The 19,018-nt window shown below is 39.1% G+C and overlaps 1 protein-coding gene across 2 annotated transcripts in view; it reads right to left on the bottom strand.

The window, feature by feature from the left end:
* ntrk3b (neurotrophic tyrosine kinase, receptor, type 3b) overlaps window positions 1-19,018 on the bottom strand; it is a 235,569-nt gene that overhangs the window by 124,032 nt on the left and 92,519 nt on the right. For both annotated transcript variants that reach the window (XM_080885052.1, XM_080885051.1), the window contains exon 4: window positions 8,314-8,382. In XM_080885052.1, the coding sequence (XP_080741178.1) occupies window positions 8,314-8,382 (69 nt within the window). The remainder of the gene's footprint in view (window positions 1-8,313; window positions 8,383-19,018) is intronic.

Consider the following 19,018-nt stretch of genomic DNA (forward strand, 5'->3'; position numbering starts at 1 on the left):
AATGGCCTTTATTTATTGATTTTCGGTAACATTATTCTGATTTTTTGTCTCCAATTTTCATGCAGAGCATTCTTTGCTGTTGTTTTTCTGCACATCACTTCACATAGATCACTTGTCAATCAAACTGTGTGGTGAGTATTGTCATTATTATTGTTATTATTACAGCATGGAAAAGAGATAATCGAGCTGTCATGCCATCAGATTGGATTGGATAGTCTTGAAGAAGTTGACTGACAAACAGACGTCTATTCAAAAGTATTGGGTTCAGTAAATAGATGTTGTATGAACTGGTCTCAAATCAGCAGCGCACTGTTTGTTGACCTCAGCAAAAATGTCTTGTTGTGTAGCAGAAAGTGGATAAAGTCTTGACACAGGGTAGTATAAAGTATTCAGGGAGAATAAATGTCAAAAAACGAAAAAATGAACAGTCGACTCAAACAAAGTCAGATTTACAACAAGCATTTTCCCCTGAACACTTGCTTTTAGCACACTCTGCTAAGTGTGCATCATCGTTTCTTCACACTCCTGTTTGCTGCTGGACCGCTTCCATCACTCTCACGCTGCATCTTTTGCTTATGTCATGGATAAAGTGGCATGCTGCAAATAAATAAATCACTGTTTTGTCTCGTCATTGCTTTTCTTTAAAGTTGCACTGTTCTGGTCAGTCAAGTGTCCCTGCAGCTTTTCTCTCGTTGCCTTACTCTTTTATTTTCTTTTTCAAGCCACTAAGGGATAATTTGTCTCAAGAGACAAACCTGATTTTGGCTTATCGACAACAGCTCCTGCACAGCAATCGTGGAGAGGAGTGGGGACACCAGAGACATGTCAGGGAAGGCTACACGTAGGAAAAATGGACCAAGTGAGCAAGAGCTTAAGGTGTTTTTCCCAGTTTCAGTTTCTGTTGGGATTCTTTTTATTCTTCAGCTGCTGTTTTCATGAAACGCTTTTATGATTGTAGTATTTGTGGTGAAAGATGTATGCAATACCCCTTTATAGGCTGGCATCTATATAGTACTGTCATTACTGTAATTTGCTTTAATGGATAGCTCTTATTTTACTACCTGTAGCCTGAACACTTCTATGCTTACTATTCCAGTACACCCTCTTAAAATAATGTTGTTTTGACTGCCAGAATCCATGCCTTCTTTGCACTTGCTTCGCCTACTGTGCTTAAAGAGCAACCAGACAGAGACTGCTTTGTCAACCCACAGCAAATGTATATTTTCATTTTTATATTATTTCCAGCTGTTTTTAGTAATAAAGATCTTCAGTGGTTCACTGGTGTAACAAATGAAGTACTTCAAAGTATCAACCAAATGAGTAAATAGGCAACTATATTGCTTACAACTTTACTGTATCATATAATTACACTATCTGCTTTAAGTCATCATAATAAACAGGGAAATTACTCTGCTCATTTCACACAGCACATTTTCATTCTTGGGTTCTATTAGAGTAGCCTTACATGAGTCACAGTTCAGACGCTCCTCATTTAGTTTATACTGAGCTTTGGTGTAGCTCTGTCACTCGACATGGAGTTTTAGCTCCTCCCCCTCGGTCAGATTAAGCATGTTCTGACATCAACAGGAAAATTGATATTTTCTTTCTCTCATTTTAGCAACCCACAAAACTTACACCCAACATCTGGCACAAAGTGAGAAAGTCTGATGGAATAAATTAGAATTTCGTAGCTTTACCAATGTGTAACAATTTTGACATCAGAGAATGCAAATTAATAACAAAATATTGACACTTAATGCTCAGAGAAAAAAATTGAATGACAAATCTAAATATAAATCATTAACAACAAATCTGTTGCTTATTATGCCAGTGAACAACTGATAAAATAAGCAAATTATTAGCTTATTTTTACTTTAATACCACCCAATCCCTCCTAGACACTCACTATTTGGAAAAACACAACCAAGCCAGCATTTTCAAATTAACACATGGCAGGCCATTTTGTAAAAGTGTTGTTTACAGGGCACAAAAACACTGTTTGGGAAGAGAATGGAAACTGAAAGGGAAAACATCAGAAATAAATTAAACCCTTAACATTGAACCTCAATGTTACTAAAAACGACTAAAAGCTTAGAAGCATTTTGTTTGTTTGACTCAGTTTAAAGTGAAAACTGTGATTTAACAAGTGCGTGCCCCTATGGTGAAAAGGCAGGAAATGATTGTTTTATTTTTGTGCACATTTGATTATAATTAAGGAACTATTGTTGCAGAGTTACTGGTATCCTGGAATAGTTTATACCCCTTGAATCACGATGCTTTATCATTTCAAGGAATATCTGATTTTTCAAATTTCATTGAAAATAGGCTGATGACTCTAAAAATACAGCACCTCAATTTAGCAGCACCAGTTTTAAGGGGTTTGGTTTGGGCTCTACTATTTTGCTGTTTGTTACATTCTCCTGAAATTCAGAAACAGGTTTTGGTCTTTTCTGCTTCTTGTGAATTTTTTAGACACACAGACTGGTGAATGAGCAGACTTTGATACTAGCTGTTTTCAGATTCCTCAACTGAAAATCTTTACATGATTCTCTTAAAACCTGAGCTTGAGGTGTGACCCTGAAAACACGATTTGTGACATCATGCCTTATTCAGATATCCTCAGAACTTTCCCAACTCTAATATTAAAAATTGCACCATGTATATTTTCATATTTGTGTACTGATACACAGATGTTTCACTGAGGGTGAATCCATCTAAACAATTTTAACTTAGACACAAAATATGATTCAAAGCAGAACATGTTCATCTATTACCAAACATCTGATGGGAACCTTTAATATTATGTATTTAGCTTTTAATTCAATTTTAACTTACTGGCTTTAATCAAACTTCTCTAAATACCTTAAGTGCATCATCACAGATATGGTGGAAAGTAAACATACAGATAATCAGTATACATTGAAACAACTATTTATACTACCACAAATGCAAAGTGCATTTTATATGAATCTATCACACAGTCATACCTAAAGTCAGAGCAATCGCGTCAAGTGAGAGCTTCTGTCATGCTGCCATGGGATTGTTTCCTGTATACCATTACAATTACTCACATTTTAATTGTATAAATTCTATGCCATGTAAAAGCGGTTGGGCTTTCAGTTTTTAGGTATTCATGTATCTGACAGTTTTCTTCACTGTATGTGGGGCAGGGTAATTATTACACAGGTGTAAACGCACACTCGTGAGCTTGGTATGACTGTTTAAATGTTTAAGCGGGCCAGTTATGCTCATTCAGATCCATATTTTTTATTCTTGGACTTTACTAGAGGAGATTTGCATATTTCACAGCTCAAAATAATTCATATTTTTCACTTTTATTCATCATTTTATTAACATACTGGGAATTGATTGGTTGAATTGAGGAACTGCACCATCTGAAACAACGTTAATCATTTTAGTTTCCTTCCCTTTAAGGCCAACCTGCCTTTAACCCTCTCAGGCTCAAATGAAACTTTTTGTTGCTAATGCACAACCAAGTCCTGCAGTGTTACTTCTGAGTAAAAAAAAACTCATAAAATATGTATGTGGGGTAATCAGGTTGTTAGTTTTTAACTGTTGCAAATCGGCAAGATAGTTGGTTAAGCCAACTATCTTGAGATTGGCTGCTTCTCCCTAACAGGAGGTTGACTAGTGTAGGGCTTGCTGCTCAAAGCCAGATTGGTGTACCTGATATCCCCTCTCAATAACATCACACAGAGCCAAGTGTAGAAAAAATAAATCTCAGAAACCAAGTTATTATAGTATGAAAAAGGAGATTTGGCTCACAGGCATAACTTGTACATATGCTCTTCTCATTTTTTAAACTTTGGCCATTGTAACAGAATATGATGGAAAATACGGAAAAAGCACAATAGATCCACAGAACCTAAACTGGTTTTGATGTATGTAAGCATACAAAGCGTGCTACAGGCGATACAGTAAATTTCCTCCAGCTGTCCTGTGTCAAACTAAGAGATTAAGCCAAACTAAAAGATGACCCTACAACAGTAAAGACATCATCTGGTGTGACAGAGCTTTTTCAGCCAAGTGTTAAGTGTCTCTATGCCCCACCAGTAGTTCAGAGGTATTGTTTTAAAAGGGAAAGGCCTTGTATTTTTAATTTTTACTCGTGGCTGCTTTCACAAAGATCTGTGTTGACAACTTGACACGTTTTCTTCCCTCTGCACAGATTGTACCCAGCAGTCTGAGTTTCAGAGCATGTGGTGACCTCTTGAAAGTCTAGGCCACTGCTGCCCCCAGTCAAGTCTTTTCCACCACATTTAACATTTTAATACTCCTTTACCCTCATGTGAGTCAGTCTTTGATGTTTCTGAAAAGTCCATGTAAATGTCATGCATTTAAGTAAGTCTGTCCTGAGTGCAACTAGGTCCTAATAAAACGAAGGTTAAACTTTAGCAATTTACCTGTCATGCTGCTCTTGGAAATTCGGCATTTAATTCTTTCTAATCACCTGGCAGCCATATCACAAGATTACCAGTTTGATCCATTCATACTTCACACATACTCAAAGAAAATTCCATTTTGCAGCGAGAGGTTTGAATGTTTGACTTTGCGTCGGCCGCTGCTTCCCTGAGAGTTGGGATTAAAGAGCCGCTAACAGAATAAAGGGATTCGAGAGGCGCGTTGCCTCAGGCAGATCGCGTCAGTTGCTAAAGAAGAAGAATATTTGCAGCCGTTGTATGGCTTATGATTGGCTGGGTTTGCACCACATCGCAGTAGCTCCAGTCCTTTGGCTAAAGGGCACACAGACAAAAAGGCAGAGCCGATTATCTGTGTCTCATCCAGAGGCAGCACACAGCAGACATCCATTGTATGGCTTCAATGTGATGTTGAAGCCTTTCACAGGAGTCACAAAAGACTTGAGATTATTGAGATTTCCCTGATAGTATTGCCATTGTTACTGATATTAAGATATTGCAAGGAGTGTGAAATATCTGTGCAACCAACCTGCAAAACAAAGTAACTGTTTTAGAGTTACACGTTAGTGGGCTTGATAAGAAGTGTTTGATAAGAGTAAACACATTGAATGATAACAACTCCTTCACCCTCTTCAATGTTGTCTCGTTGTAATGGATCCACTGTAATATTTGGTGAATGAGGTGCAGGTTCAACGTATCTGAACCACAGCAAGCTACTGAAAATGTAGAGGGTGTTTGAGGTTAACAGGAGTCATGCCTCCATGTTAAAGCAGCTGTTGCGCACCACTTTCTACTGACGGAAACATGCTTTACACCAGTTTAATTATGTGTAAAGCAGCACTCAGAAGCAGGAAATGCAGCGTTTAATTCCAAACTTGACCAATCAGTGCTCCTTTGATGAAACTGTGTGTTGCTTAATGGTGTTGTCAGTGAGTACTTTTATCGTTTTTTTTGTATCATCTTCCTGGTCAGCGTTTGATCTGTATTAATTAAATTCTTTTTTAAAAAAACTGTTATTTGCACGTGCCATGTGGTACGCATCATTTTCCCCCTTTATTCTCATTCACAACAACTTGTGAAAGCAATTAGAGCAATGCTTTAAGTAGCAGTAATGATACATACAATGAATTAACCAACAGAGACGCTGTTATTTTAAAGCTTGTAAAGGACTTCCAGGCTTAAATTAAACCATTTGCACATTTCCTATTCATTGCAGGTCACTGTCACCACTGTGTTGCAGCTTTGAAATTGGTTCACTTTCATTGTTAAAAAAAGAATGAAATATAATTACAATAACAGTGCCTAGAGTGACTGAGATAACACGGTTTAGCGACACCGTCGTGGCAAAGGGCCACGCTCTCCTTTCGTCACATAAAACGGAAATTATTTCAGCCGGTTTGATCTTCCTCTATTTACATAATATCAGTGTGGTTGAGCAACACGGGTGGGCATTTATCATTGATACTGCATTTTGAAATATTCTAATAATTAAAGGCAATAGCTGTCCGGTGAGCAGGATTCATTTGGCATGATTGAATGATTGGCACTTTCCAAGCCAATTTGGTTTCAGGTGACCATACAGACACGGTAAAGAGAGTAATGATGTCAGGGACACGTCGCCAGCTCATGATAGAGTGACTCATTTCCTATTAGCAAGGCCTGATTCCACATGGTTTCCTTTTTGCATAACGCCTCGACCCACGTCTGTGCCGCCACGCCACTTCGACTGACACCTCTTAACTAAACACACAAAATGGAATAGACATAAGCCCTCACTCCTCATCAGCATTCAGTAGAAACACGGGCATCACCCTGGCCCTGCTTTTCATGTAGGAAAACAAAGGCACCATTTGTATGCATCTAGAATGGTTGCTTAAGAAGAAATAGGATTGCACATCAGAGCAAATCGTGCCCTGTGAGCTGTAACAGTGATTTGGTTCAGGAAGAAACTGAGCTTACTATTTTACTCTGCTTTGTGTGATTTACATTGTGATTTCAGGTCATTTAATTGTTGAATTACACTGCAGCCTTCAGTGTTTACTTAGGGAAAAAGTTCTGGATCTTGTGTGTGAAATTAAAGCTACAATGTATAATATATTAATACAAAAAATGCATTATGTGCTGTTGCTGTGCTGCTGTTTGTTATTGATGGCAAAAAGAGAAATAAGATTTATTCTGCAGTTTTGGCTATTAGTTTCTTTGCAGATGAATCTTATGCATGTTTCTATATATTCAGTATTGGTCTAGTTAAGCTATGTGTTGTTAAATTTTTTTGCAGCCTGTGCGACTGGAGAAAAGATTTTTCAGTGAAAATCTCTCATAATTCATGCATCCATCCATGCAGCCGTGCATGCATGCATATCTGGGTCTGGGTCGGAGGGGCAGCGTCTAATAAGAGATGCCCGGACCGTTTCCCCACTCACTGGCCACACCACAGCGTTCCCAAGCCAGCCAAGAGATGTAATCTCTTGATTGTGACCCTAATTGGACATGCCAGAAACACCTCAACCAGACGGCGCCAAATAACTTAATCTCAGCCAACCTTTTCTGGCAGAACAATGCTACAGATTTACAATAGTATGCAACTTCTTAAAAAAGGGCTATTCCAGTTATTGAATATGCTTACTTAAAGCCCCAGAGATTTTGACTTAACTTTGCTTTTTAAGGATTTCTTTAGAACATAATGCATTCATGAATAAATAAAGCCAAGGTTAAAAAATGATGAGTTGACATAGAGAGAAAAACACAAATAGAGAAATCTCTCGTGAAAAAGACAAAAAATACTGCTCATGTGGGATCCCAGGCTTTCAAGGCCTTTAATAATCATTTGTAAAGCTATATTTTACGCTGTGATCTGGAAGAGGAAAATTGTGAAAAAACTTTGGAAAAGATATTTTATATATAAGTTAGACCCTGTATGAATAATAAGATGAGCCAAATGCCAAACTAGATTGAGAACTGAACAGCTGGTAAGACAACAAATGTGAAGAATTGCCATTTTCAGTCAGGAATAAAATTCACAACCCAATAACAGGCACAAAGAGGGATTCAGAGACCCATCTGCCTCCAATGCGGGCCCACAGTGAGACGACACTTGTGTAGCTCTGTTATAGGGTATGGTGTGAGCTGCTTCCTACACAGAACAAAAAACATCTCTCCGTAATATTGGTGAGTCCTGCAAGTGTGAGGGTTACGTTTGAAGCTAAATGTCCAAAATGCAAGCCTACAACATGTTTGTAGGGTTATCCCTCTGCTCTGCTGTTTGCAGTGTACGACCAGAGATCAGCATTGTGTCGTGCTCTCTGTGGGCCTGCTCTGCTTCTACCTCTGAAAATAGCACAATAAGGAGGCCTGCTTGAAATAGCCTTGTATCACATCCTGCTATACCACAGTTTTATATGCCAGGAGGCGCATATGAGGAGCGCAAGCGTTCGGGGAGCAGCTAAGGTTCATATGATGGACAGCGCTGACAGGCGTAATGATGTGTAAATTACAAGCGGGTCCACATCGCAATGTTCTCCCTGGTGGTGAAAGAGCAAACTCATTTCATAAACACAATGATCACTAAAATATTCATAACAAACAAGGAAACGGGGTGAGATTCCCTTCTCCTACCAGGCCATTAAATTTCCTTTGTGCACGTTAATTAAGTCAACAAATGACTTATAAGATCACAGTGCCACTATAGTGCCTATAGGGCCAGTCTTCTGCATGCGCTCCGACAAATTAGAGGTTTTGTACAACAAAGACAGGAATTATAATGGTATGCGGTGAAGACAATTTGTATTGAGGCTGATAGTACGTAGGGAGCAGTGATAAAGTGCTGTAATAAAATACAAACAAAAGGCAGCGAGACAGATCAGACGAGACTTACAGCTCTTGGAGTTGGAGGTGCTGGAAGAGCTGCCATGACAGAGTGGTGAGAGGATTCTTTGACAAGTTTCTGTGGAAGAAAGAAAAACAAAAGGAATGTTAAATCGAGTTATTTTATGTGAATTATTTTAGGTCCCTTCCTTGATGTCATGTTTGTTCTGCTTTTGTACAATTTCTTCTGTTCCATTTCCGAGGTCTTTTAGTTCCAGAAACCCAATGGCAAAGCTTTGTGGGGTCATTTGGACATTTTTCTCCCCCTTTTAAGCTAAAGGGAAACTTTTAGTCTCTTTGGGTTTTTTTTTTTTTTTGCAATGTTCTAGATTTATTTTTAAACAGATAAAACTGGCATTTCCCCATCAATCTAGAAGCAATGAACTATAAGCACAAGTTTATGCCTTTATAGATGTTTGCAATCTCATCATCCACGACTCCCGCTGAACGCGTACCGCTACTTTGAAGTTTGTTTTTCGCGCTACTTCGTACGGCACTACGTTGCCTGGCGGACGGACATGTGACTAACATACCACTCTTGAACCCCGATCCTTCCGCCAGGCAACGTAGTGCCGTACAACAGCGGAACACACAAAACAAATCGTCTTACGATATGACAAAAATCATGGACAATCCATAGAAAAGCCGCACCTGACTAAAAGCCGCAGGGTTCAAAGCTTGTGCAAAAAGTAGCGGCTTATAGCCCGACAATTACGGTAAATAAAATGTTTTGCAATGTCAAAACAAGTTACAAAATGGCAAATGGCCTGTATTTGTATAGCACTTTTACTAGTCCCTAAAGACCTCAAAGCGCTTTACACATCCAGTCATTCACCCACACATTCACGGCAAGCTACATTGTAGCCACAGCCACCCTGGGGTGCACTAACAGAGGCGAGGCTGCCGGACACTGGCGCCACCGGGCCCTCTGACCACCACCAGTAGGCAACGGGTGAAGTGTCTTGCCCAAGGACACAACGACCGAGACTGTCCAAGCCGGGGCTCGAACCGGCAACCTTCCAATTACAAGGCGAACTCCCAACTCTTGAGCCACGAGCCACGATCGCCCACAAAATTCAACTTACACAATTTTGTCAAGTTTATGGGAGAACCCATTTCTAAAAGTTGCTTTGACACATAACTATAGAGTATAAAAACAGCTAGAGCAAATGATGTGTGTGTGTTATTTTGGGGGTGGACAGTGTCAATCAATTTCAGTCTGAAGGGGTATTCATCTTCTACAGTTCTGACCAACTCCCTGTTCCTGGTTCTGAGAGGCACCCCAACAGCAACCCCCAACTAAAACAGCAACTGCCATACTTTACCATTAGAATTGTATTAGCTAGATGATAAGGCGTTCACCAGATACAGCGCTTTGAGGTCTGATTTCCAGTTCACCTTATTACAAACTGAAGTGCCAAATACTGAATATGAGAAGTTTTCAGTAAGTATAAATGTACAAAAAACAAAAACAAAAACCCAAACAAAACACATTTTCACTTTGTCATTACAGGTTGCTGAGTGTATTAATGGGGAAAACACATTTATTCATTTAAAAATGGATCTGCAAGTGTCCAAAGAACCAAAGAGGTCGGAGTATTTTCTTTAAATAACAAAGCCACATTTTAGTAAGACAAAATTAAACAGCCTAATTGCAATGAGAATCCACATGCCTGTATTAATGGATGAAAATAAGGCAAAGTACTATTGACAAAGAAAAGGGACCAGCCCTGGCTGAGTGGAGCTTCAGGGCTCAGCCAACTCAATAAAAGTAAGTTGACCGCTTTCAAGTCAAATAATTCAATTGACTTAAGGAAACCCTCCGGCTTAGGAAGCCATTAAATTCAATAGCAAACAACCAGAGACTTACAAGTGATTTGACCAGAACCTTGAATTAGTTTAAATATGAACATCAGGCATCTATGAATACATTTATTAAATCATATAACCTCTCTGTAAGGGTTTTAAAATAGCCGTTTATCATAAAGCAGTGTACAACATTGAATCCTATTAGCTGTATATGAAGCATCAAAGTGCTCTATTACATCATGAGAGAATCATTTTATCTGATCATCGTTTTCTTTGCTGTAGTTTCAGAGCAACACTTGCTCAGTGACTCATATATTCTGCACATTATTGCTGCTTTGAACTGATATAAAAGTAAGAGCATCTATAAGAGGAGGAAGAAATGATTTATTCAGTCACAGGAAATGACATGATGTAATTTATGATACATATATTAAACCTTAAAGGAGCAACTCAAAATATAATTCAGCAAATAGATAACAGGTTGATTATCAAAATATGGATACCTAATTAGTAAAAATTTTAAAATGAACAGTTTTCTACATATATCAGTAACATCAGGATTGTATTACAGAGCATAAGACCATTATTAGAATGTGTCTAAAAAACATGGAAATTGTATAAACAGTGTGATATATAATTTAAATAACATAATAAAACAAATAAAATAATAAATAAAAAGTGCCAAATACACACAATAGAGTATGCAGTTTTAATATTTTCTCTCTCTCTCTCACACACACACATACACACTCACACACAGTCTAATATGTTAATTTGTATGGAAGACATTAGATGCTCCTGTATCCAGACGTGTCGCTATAGCAACAGGGAGCTAAGGATGTTGCAGGTCTGACTTATTTCCTGTGATATCACACATGCAATCACACATGCAAACACACACACTTGCAGATTTAAGAAATTTTTACATCTGCATAAACACACTCACACGTATTGGTTAAACACACTTGAAATGTACGCTGATGTGAATGCTCTAAATAGAGGAGATGTGTGGCAGAATATGTAAAGATGCTGCATGAAATTTCATCTCCAAAAGGAAACCTGTGTTCCCAAAGGGGTTGTATTATGCACTGAAAGAATACATTATGGGAGAATGAGAAAGAGAGAGAGGGGGAGAGAGACAGACAGGGAGAGAGAGGCAAAAGGTGGGCGAGCAAACAGCAGCTCATTAGTTGATGCAGAGCAGGGCTGCTCAACACCAGCATCAAATCACACATCCCGAAATAGACACATGTTTAGACCACAGATCTCCAAAAAGGTACATGTCAATTGACAAACTACATCAGCCATACATCAGACCAAAGGCCTTATAATCTAAATACATTAGACCTGAGAGCTCCAAACAAGCAAAGATTTCAGACTCAAAATAGACCTACACCAAAGCACAGTATAAGATTTTGTTGCTTATTTTATATGCTACCCTAAATGGAAAAATTAATCATTGTAATGCAACATGTCATGAAATACCCACCCTTAGCCCTAGAGGGCAGACAGCACTAGCAAAGATCCAATTTCATGCATTAAATTTTTGAAAAATATTTTTCTAAAAATATATAAAATTGCTCCATTTGCAGAATTTTGTTACAGTAATATGCTATGAAAAGCTGCATTTTCTTTGTTTAGTAATATCAACCCAGTGAATAAATTATTTTACTAACTACAATGACAATGTTGGGCCATTTATGACTTCTACAATTTAAAACCTCAGGTATGTTTTTGCTCATAACTCTATTATACTCTATTATAAACAGCAGTTTAAGTCATAATATATGGATGTCTTTAAACCTTATTTTTTTACTTCCATTACTAACTTCAGGTGGAAAAGAATGGCTACACGTGTCCATTCTGGGACAGGATATTGACAACAAGTTAAACTGGAAGACCAACACAGAGGCTGTGTATAAGAACAGGATGAGCAGGCTCCATTTCTTTAGTGGTGGAGATTTTCTATCACTCAGTTGTGGGGAACATAATGTACTTTGCTGTGTTCCACAGGGAGAGTAGACTGACTCTGTGATTGGCTGCCAACTCGACACTTTTGAAGGCACCAAAGTTTTGTCTTTTTTTTTTTTTTTGGATAATCTTGACCACCTTCTGTGGCACCATTTACTGGTCAGGCAGCTGAGCAGCTTCTCTGATTCAGCTCCATGGTGTTCACCACCACTAACCACCACATGGATAGTTCATTTAGATATACAGAAACAAGACTGAAGCTATTAAGCTATGAAAGTAAAGTTATTTTTGACGAGGTTTTTTTGAGATATTGACAGAACTGTGTGGTAAGTCTACAGTGGGGCAAAAAAGTATTTAGTCAGCCACCGATTGTGCAAGTTCCCCCACTTAAAATGATGACAGAGGTCAGTAATTTGCACCAGAGGTACACTTCAACTGTGAGAGACAGAATGTGAAAAAAAAATCCATGAATTCACATGGTAGGATTTGTAAAGAATTTATTCGTAAATCAGGGTGGAAAATAAGTATTTGGTCACCTCAAACATGGAAAATCTCTGGCTCTCACAGACCTGTAACGTCTTCTGTAAGACGCTTTTCTGTCTCCCACTCGTTACCTGTATGAATGGCACCTGTTTGAACTCATCATCTGTATAAAAGACACCTGTCCACAGCCTTAAACAGTCAGACTCCAAACTCCGCCATGGCCAAGACCAAAGAGCTTTCGAAGGACACCAGGAAAAGTATTGTAGACCTGCACCAGACTGGGAAGAGTGAATCTACAATAGGCAAGCAGCTTGGTGTGAAAAAAATCAACTGTGGGAGCAATCATCAGAAAATGGAAGACATACAAGACCACTGATAATCTCCCACGATCTGGGGCTCCACGCAAGATCTCATCCCGTGGGGTCAAAATGATCATGAGAACGGTGAGCAAAGATCCCAGAACCACACGGGGGGACCTGGTGAATGACCTGCAGAGAGCTGGGACCAAAGTAACAAAGGTCACCATCAGTAACACACTACAACGGCAGGGAATCAAATCCCGCAGTGCCAGACGTGTTCCGCTGCTGAAGCCAGTGCATGTCCAGGCCCGTCTGAAGTTTGCCAGAGAGCACATGGATGATACAGCAGAGGATTGGGAGAATGTCATGTGGTCAGATGAAACCAAAGTAGAACTTTTTGGTATAAACTCAACTCGTCGTGTTTGGAGGAAGAAGAATACTGAGTTGCATCCCAAGAACACCATACCTACTGTGAAGCATGGGGGTGGAAACATCATGCTATGGGGCTGTTTTTCTGCCAAGGGGACAGGACGACTGATCCGTGTTAAGGACAGAATGAATGGGGCCATGTATCGTGAGATTTTGAGCCAAAACCTCCTTCCATCAGTGAGAACTTTGAAGATGAAACGAGGCTGGGTCTTCCAACATGACAATGATCCAAAACACACCGCCCGGGCAACAAAGGAGTGGCTCCGTAAGAAGCATTTGAAAGTCCTGGAGTGGCCTAGCCAGTCTCCAGACCTCGACCCCATAGAAAATCTGTGGCGGGAGTTGAAAGTCCGTGTTGCTCGGCGACAGCCCCAAAACATCACTGCTCTCGAGAAGATCTGCATGGAGGAATGGGCCAAAATACCAGCTACTGTGTGTGCAAACCTGGTAAAGACCTATAGTAAACGTTTGACCTCTGTTATTGCCAACAAAGGTTATGTTACAAAGTATTGAGTTGTATTTTTGTTATTGACCAAATACTTATTTTCCACCCTGATTTACGAATAAATTCTTTACAAATCCTACCATGTGAATTCATGGATTTTTTTTTCACATTCTGTCTCTCACAGTTGAAGTGTACCTCTGGTGCAAATTACTGACCTCTGTCATCATTTTAGGTGGGGGAACTTGCACAATCGGTGGCTGACTAAATACTTTTTTGCCCCACTGTATATGCTTGACTGTTAGCTTAGATAAACAAGTGTAAGAATGTGAGAAGATTGGAAGGCTTTAGTGGCGCTGGTAGGGTGCTTTTTCTTTCTGTTTTGTGGGTGAGCCAGACTAAATGTTTCCCTGTTTGCAGTCTTTATTTTAAGCTAAGATAAATATCTCCATGTAGGTGTATATTTAACAGACTCGCAGCAAAGAAATTAAATTATTTGTCACCATTACTCTTCTTTGATTAAAATGTAATTCATAATGACAAAGTGTGAGCGGAGATGCAATTTATTAATTTATTTTTATATATGGAACTACAATGTGACAACTAAATAATCAGTGGAAAGCAACTCATGTTTTAACTATTAATACTCATGAGCCTTTCAATTAAGTGACAAATATGTTTTAGTTGTTCTATGCTTGCATACATTAAGTAGAAAGGAGGAGAGGAGGAGTGCCTTCTGAGCACAGAGTGAGACCTCCTTCACATCTCCGCCAGGAAGTGTTCTGTTTTCAAAGGTCATCCTTCGCATCTCGACAAGAAATGTCAGCTAAAATTGGATTGGGAGGGGGTAGTAAATGAATTAATAAATATATAAACAAATCAGAAAAGAAGCCATCAAAGACAAGGGAATGCCAAAAGACAGGAGGTGAGGAAGGCCAAGAGCTGCAGAGTGGAGGAGGGAGTGATTATTAAATTAAAAAATTAGCGATGTAGAAAATTAATCTATTTATAAACTAAGCAGCTTAGTTACCAGGCCTAGAAGGCTATACCATACCACCTCCCAACACACACAACCACATACACAGTATATACTATACACTCACATGCACGCAGACTTGCACTGACTAAACTGTAAAACAGCATCAGCATCCACACAACAGCTTTTAGTCACTGAGCCACAAATCATCTCCACTACTTAGACAGCGCTCATTTGAATAAGGAATTATAATTATGTGATTCACATGAAATTTTCATTAGGTTGGGGTAAAGGAGAAAAAAAAATGTATTACAGCGACGGATGTATCTAGGTGTTAATATTGATGACAGCCTTGGCTCACCCAGCCACAGGGTGACGAAGTGAATGCTAAACTAAAACTGGATGTTTTGCTCCTCTGCAGAGGAGATGCAGCTCCTCCTCCCTCTTCTTTAATAATTCTGTTTGGCACGGATGCCACTGGGAGGGCTAATTAGTGCGGCATTACTGGTAGCTACTGTCTGAGTGTGGGGGAGCTCAGTGGATTGACATTCAGGACCACGCGGAGGAGAACCAGACAGCTACTGAGCGAGATGTCGCAATGGATCAGCAGAACGGACATGATGGAATCTAGTCATCATCTGTCACGCTGAAGAGAAGCTGCTAATTTTTGCTACAGCAAAACATACTAATTGCTTCCTTTTGCAACTGTTCCTTTTTACAGCATTATGTTAATCATAAAAATATTTTCAATATTTTCTTAAAATGTCTGAGAGCTCTTTATTTTATGACTAATGACTGTAATTGCAAAAAAAAAAAAAAAAACACTTTCCAAAATTTGATGTCTAGCTTTGAAATATCATGGGTGTCAATCTTAAAGACAAGTAGTTTTCCTCAGTGCTGAGATGCTGACATTTTAGGAAAAAAGCAAAAGAAAAAAGTGGACTAAGTTTGACAGCAGCCATATGTAGTTTATGAAAGTGAAAAATGTAAAGGTGGAAGCATTTTAACCTAGGTTATCTCTTCTCTGAAGTGTTTGCTACAGTATCAGAACATTAGCCTCCAGATTACTTAAAAGGCAACTACAACATTACATGAAATACATAAATTCAAACCTGTTCCACTTTAACTTTTATTTAATCCAGGACAAAACACCCTCTTTACCTGGAGACACCTTCATTATTCTGCTGTATTTCCTATGTTGATCCACTGCCTAAGAATTCATTTCTGCACATCACTTGAGCTACTCCTTGAAGTAAATAATTTCCCTAGTTTGCTAATGTTCAACTTACTGCAACCCCAAACAATATCCTATATCTGGAAGGTCACTGATAAAAAGTCAGCTCCACAGAGGAACAGACAACTTTATAAACTGTGCATAAATCTACGCCTTTCCAGCCAGGTGCATGCCTCCACCTGATAATGCTCAGAACTTATTTCACGTCTTTCAGGTCACTTGGTGTAACACTATGCATTTCACGATCCACAGGTTCATCCCAGTTTAAATATACTACATGCAGTCTCGCTGAATGCATCCTGTAATGGGGTACTTAATATAGGTTTATATGCATGTCCCACCATAGCATATATTATGTATCTTAGCTATATTAAGCTACATTCTTATCTACATTCAGGCTGGAATTTTGTGCTTTTGTTATTATCCAGTTATTATTTACCCCCATCACTGTAATACTGTAGTCAGAACTGCCTGCTCATTGACTAGACGATCACGGATCGATAATTTTTATGCTATTCCTTCTACTTTTTATTATTATTTTTTAAATCAGCTCATTAGCAATTTGTACTTCTGTCTGAAAGTGTAATGTTTTTGGTGTTGTGGTCGACTGGAAACAAGCATCAACTAATACACTGGGTCATATGTGTAGCAGTTTTACAATAAGACTCCAATCTCTAACAAGCTTTTTATCTTTAAACAGCACATTTTTGGGATAAAAAGCTTTAAATGTGCTACTCTAATGTAAATCTGTTGGCACTTCTTTAATTCCTATATTTATATCCATTCTGTTCAGGGTGTATGCTGAAGTCATATGAAAACTCAAACAGGTTTCCGGAGCTGCCACGACCCTGAACTTAATCAGTAGTTAAGAAAATGGATGGATGGATGGATCCTGTTTACAGTGTTGTTATTGCACCATCATAATTAGATTTTTTCATTAGATTTTTGTGCAAATGAAAGTGGTTAATATCACAGATTATGAGCCCTAAATGGAAGTCACAATGAATGAAATCAGTATGTTTTGTGTCTAACTTCCCCCACCCATCTCTCCCCTTCATCTCTGTGGCTACAGTTTGTCTCTTACAAGATTAAATCACATAATGTTGTTTTATAATGGTTGATTCTACCAGCTGGAACAATGAATTTCCAATGCACAGAGTGAATATTTTATTCCTGGCTTCCCTTGTGATGTGATGGCCCGTTACTCTACCTTCACACTGCCATACTGTCTGTTTAACTACATTCTCAAAATCTGCTACAAGCTTCCCTCCTGAGATATTTTAAAAAGGCAGCACAGGAGTGGGTGGGTGAGCACATAGCTAACTAGCCATGAGAAGCTGCTAGAAAGGCAGGCCATTACAAGAAGAACATTTATGACCCTTTGAGAGAGTCCCTGTGTGGGTGCCCGTAGGGTTTTGTTGGAATACAAAAACATGGCTGTGGTCCTGGTTTCTATTGTGGTTTATATGTTACTGTATCAGCTCATAGCAACCACATACCCCCCTTTTTCCTTGTTATCCTAATTTGACTCTGTTTTATGCCATGCTCATCTGCCATGTAGCTTGTCATCCTCATAGATCGGACCAGCGGTCCCGTTCTGTGCTCCAGTCCTCATTCTTCATCCAGCACAGTACCATGACTGACTGGAACATGGCTCAGTCTGATCAAGGTGCAGCAAACTGTGCACCTAGTTTTAAAAGTGCAACTAATCTGTCAAGTCGTGGCAGCTATGGTTTAATGTGAGCAGGCTTGCCTCTGTGCCTGTTCTATCTGTAATCACTTACTAGTTGATACTTATTGTCTTTGAGCATCACAGGCTGGTGGTCACTTGCAGCCTTGGTGTGTTTCTGTATCTGCTTGTTTGTGGTTTCGTTAGCTCTCTGTATTCTGTATTGAATTATTACTGGTTACTCTGTAGTTCGATTGAATTGCTGTACTGAGCCACTTGTTTGACTTCCTGGAGAGTTTTTTGTGTCATGTTCTTGCTAATATAACTAGCAGCTTTGTGAGAGAGGTACAAAGATACTATAGGTCAGAATCAGCTTGTGTTATGCTTCTTATACTTGATGCAGTACCTATCTCAGTCAGGAATATCAATCCATGAAACAATGTCTTTCTTATTACCTCACTACATAGTAGGAAGAGAACTGGGGGCAACTGTGGTTTTATATCCAAGAGAAACAAGTAAATCTGATGTAAAATTACAAATTATATTGCCAAAATGCCCCACAAATTCAGAATATGAAGATAGTACCAAAATATGTGAGATTTCTCTCCTCATTCTTTTCTTTTTCCCAGAGTTCCTCCTAGAAAATGTTTCCCCCCCCCACTTGTACATGCAGTCCTTGGACAATTTCAGTGAAACCATCACTCCAAGGCTTCAGCTCACCTCAACAGAAAACCTTCCTGCTTATGCTTTTAGGAGTGTCGATATTTCAAAGAACTCATGTTCTCATATGAATGCATGTTGCATATGTACGCCTTGAAGTACCACATGAAGATGAGTTTTCTTGCAGACTCTTTGAGAGCAACAGTTCTTCAAAGAACCTTTTCAGACACATCTGTGATAAAACCTCTACAAAATAAAAGGTCACATCATTGATGATGGTCACACTTACAAAGGTGTTGCTGAGATTAGAAAAACAAAATGCAGCGTTTGTACAAAATGGAGACTAAATAGTACAATAAATAAGATTAGACATGTTAAAAGGATATAAATGATACTAAATGGTAAATGGCCTGTATTTATATAGCGCTTTACTAGTCCCTAAGGACCCCAAAGCGCTTTACATATCCAGTCATCCACCCATTCACGCACACATTCACACACTGGTGATGGCAAGCTACATTGTAGCCACAGCCACCCTGGGGCGCACTGACATCACACCTTTAAGGTGCACTGCAGATTTATCGCTAAGTATAAAACCCATTTAGTAACTCTTAAACATGGTTCAGCCCACCACAATCTGATAAACAGATTGCTATCTTGACCGAAGGCAGGCACGCACGCACGCACGCACGCACGCACACACACACACACACACACACACACACACACACACACACACACAC

Source organism: Rhamphochromis sp. 'chilingali' (genome assembly GCF_963969265.1).
Source record: "Rhamphochromis sp. 'chilingali' genome assembly, chromosome: 6".
Taxonomy (NCBI): Eukaryota; Metazoa; Chordata; class Actinopteri; order Cichliformes; family Cichlidae; genus Rhamphochromis; species Rhamphochromis sp. 'chilingali'.